Below are 2,994 nucleotides of genomic sequence, written 5' to 3' on the forward strand. Positions count from 1 at the left end.
CACGCAACATTCAATGGACCTGAGACTTGAAGCTAGAGCTAACTGGAGGCCAAACATGATAAACTGCTCTATGACGGAGCTGCAACTTTTAAGTGAAACAGCTCCAAAGTGGATTTGATATAGTGGAGCTGATTTTGTTGGCGTGGAGCAATCCCAAACAGACCCTAGGTCAGGTGTGCCCAAGTGTTCTATTACATTACTTAATGAAGTCTAATGAATTCATGGTTTAGCTTCAGTTAAGGGGGTACATCGTGATGCCATCTTGCTTTGCTCTCTATTTTATACATTTATTTTAGTGCACTAATTTGATAGGTCAGTTTAGTCGTTAATTACTTATGGTAATCTAGCACTTTCTCCATTTTTTATCATCAACCAGAGCCTGATTGCTACTCCTACCTTTTTATTACCAGTTGATCTTCTTCCTCCTCGATGGTCTTTCCTTTTCCTAGCCCCCCTCTCCTTCACTATCTCCTTTCTCCGGTCGTAATTAGATTAGACACTCCCCCAAAGGAAAAGCAAAGAAAAGAAAAGAAAGCAGTTCTCCATGGAAACGGAGAAGGAGATCCTCCTCCTCCTGGCTCCCGCTCCCGCTCCCACCATCTTTCTTCTTTCTCATATTCCCTCCCCACCACCTCGCACATATTCCCACCGCCTTTACTCCTTGCCGTCCCTCCTCCCGCACCCTCCGCGGCCACGCTTCCCGCAGACTACCTACGTACATGCGGCGCCGGCGCTCTCCTCTGGCGGCGCTGTGGCTCGCCGCGGCGTGGGCTCTGCAGCTGCTCGCAGGCGCCGGGGCCGCGAACCCGACGTGGTGCATCGTGCGCACCGGAGCGCCGGTGAAGACGGTGCAGGCGGCGCTGGACTACGCGTGCAGCCCCGCGGGCGGCGCCGACTGCGCGCCCATCCAGGCCAGCGCCCTCTGCTACCTCCCCAACACCCTCGCCGCGCACGCCTCCTACGCCTTCAACTCCGTCTACCAGCGCTCCCACGCCGCGCCCGGCGCCTGCGACTTCGCCGGCACCGCCACCGTCACGCTCACCGACCCCAGTCAGTACAGACAATTCCTCACGTTTGATTCTATCCTTTGTTCCTCCCTTCTCGGTCACGCATGCGTTGCGCACTCGATTGCTTCAATTATGCCCTGGTTATATTTTAAATCTGCATTGTACTAGTAGTTTATTTCAAATAAATAGTAAATTGCATTGAAGTATATTTCAAAAAATATATTTGCATTGTACCGTAGTATGGTGCTTCTTTTTCCTCGGTTGCAACTTGCAAGCTTCCTATGAGTGCAATCCCTTCCATGCACGCGTCTCTTTTGCTTTTGCCGCCTTCTTTGTTTGCTTGACCGGCGTCGCTTTTGCTTTTTTTGCTTCGTTAGTAGTATCACTACCACTGCACTAATAGGTAATAGCCGGCGTACTTTTCTTTTTGGAACCTTTGGGATTATGCTTTCATTGGAAGAATTTTTCTCTCAAGAATAGTCTTTGCGCCTCGATGCATTGAACGAAGAATATATGTGTGTAGGTCGATTTCTGAAATGTGATGCGCCATTTTCCGGTAACTTCAGCATGAATGTATTATCCCCCCAAAAAAACCTCTAAACCTCCCGATTAATTGATGGTGTACGTTGAGATATGCAAAAGTTATTCACTGTGTTCATGCATTGCCCAGTTTTCGTCTTGTTTGTGAACCCTATCTTCAGGACTCCCACCTTCAGAGTATTTCTATCTGTACCTAGGCATGTTGAGTAATTCAGTTATTATCCAAAAATAATAATAAAATTCCTGATACGATGATGGTGTTGACATGTGCAAAAGTTATTCACTGTATTCACGCATTGCCCATTTTTCGTCCAGTTTGTGAACCCTACTTTCAGTTTCAGGACTACCTCCTTCAGAGTATTTCTAGTTGTACATGTACGCCTAGGCAAGTGAAGCGTTTATACACTTCTATTAATAATCCAGTTTTCTCTTAATTACGTTTTTCAGGTTATGGATCATGCACCTTCCCTGCATCTCCAGGGTACGTGCATCACATTGTACTCGCTTCCATTTGTACAACTTCACTAAGAATACATGAGGAATTTCTAATAATTCATTAACAAACTTCGTTTACGTCTTCTGCAATCCCATGTATCTAGCTAGAAGAGCATGATATTTGCTAGATGAAATTCGAATCATATAACACGTCGTATACATGAGATGTTTACTTAGCTAAATCTGTGGCTACTCACTCTGTTGTGCCGAATTCATTCCATCTGCTGTTACGGGAATTTTGCACCTAACTTCCAAATTTTTATTTTACCCTGAAAAGAGACAAAAAATTGTAAAAGATACTCAAAAGAACCCGGTAAGGGAATGATGATCATGCTGACTTCCTATATATATGCAGCGCAGCCGGATCACCCGGTTCAGCCACGTCTACATCTCGACCACCGCCGGGCAACCGCAAGCCTGACCTTGGATCAGATGACGACGATCCTGACACCGATGAGGCTCATGTTGCCACCGCCAATGCACCCTTCATGTCTCTTGCCCTGTCATGTTTCGTGTACCTGCACCTGCGCTGGTGGTGACACGGTATGGATATTTGCGTAGTTAGGCTCTGTACGTAGAGCATTGCGTCGCAGCGTCATGATGTAAGAAGCCACCACAGTTTTGTTTTTGGGAGGGAATTCGTAGTGATCGCTTGTAGCATTTGTAACCTGCCCGTTCAAGCAAAAAGGGCTAGAGTGGCACACATTTGGATTCGTCTGATTCATTTGGATGTTCTTTCGTGTCATGAGCTTGACGTCTAACATTTTCCCATCTCTGAAATCTTGTCTCAATGTAGGTGACGAATGCAAAATTATTACCAAAGTTTACAAAAAATTAACATTTTTGTCAAAACAATACAGGTCATTTGAGAATATATGATCCGTAAGAGCAACTCTAGCAAGTCGTCATGTCACTTATCTCCATATGTTATATGGAGCGCCCTTCATATGGA

General features: G+C 45.8%; 1 protein-coding gene across 2 annotated transcripts; it reads left to right on the top strand.

Annotated features, from left to right (window-relative positions):
• Positions 1–465: 465 nt before the first annotated feature.
• LOC123117325 (PLASMODESMATA CALLOSE-BINDING PROTEIN 3) lies at positions 466–2,755 on the top strand. 2 transcript variants are annotated; one of them, XM_044538102.1, is made up of 3 exons: positions 466–1,050; positions 1,995–2,028; positions 2,403–2,755. In XM_044538102.1, exons 1-3 carry the CDS (start codon positions 720–722, stop codon positions 2,461–2,463), a joined length of 426 nt encoding a protein of 141 aa, XP_044394037.1. In that variant the 5' UTR covers positions 466–719; the 3' UTR covers positions 2,464–2,755. The 2 variants fall into 2 exon arrangements, with proteins under 2 accessions (XP_044394037.1, XP_044394036.1); XM_044538101.1 differs by having other exon boundaries at positions 469–1,050; positions 2,398–2,755.
• The last annotated feature ends 239 nt before the right edge of the window (positions 2,756–2,994 follow it).

Source organism: Triticum aestivum, chromosome 5B (genome assembly GCF_018294505.1).
Source record: "Triticum aestivum cultivar Chinese Spring chromosome 5B, IWGSC CS RefSeq v2.1, whole genome shotgun sequence".
NCBI classification, from domain to species: domain Eukaryota; kingdom Viridiplantae; phylum Streptophyta; class Magnoliopsida; order Poales; family Poaceae; genus Triticum; species Triticum aestivum.

What these genes read in the sequence shown, in the direction of transcription:
- LOC123117325 (XM_044538101.1), top strand. Translation starts at nt 720, where the DNA reads ATGCGGCGCCGGCGCTCTCCTCTGGCGGCGCTGTGGCTCGCCGCGGCG. An exon ending in CGTCACGCTCACCGACCCCA is followed by an intron (nt 1,051 to 1,994) that starts GTCAGTACAGAC and finishes TACGTTTTTCAG; the next exon opens with GTTATGGATCATGCACCTTC. An exon ending in ACCTTCCCTGCATCTCCAGG is followed by an intron (nt 2,029 to 2,397) that starts GTACGTGCATCA and finishes ATATATATGCAG; the next exon opens with CGCAGCCGGATCACCCGGTT.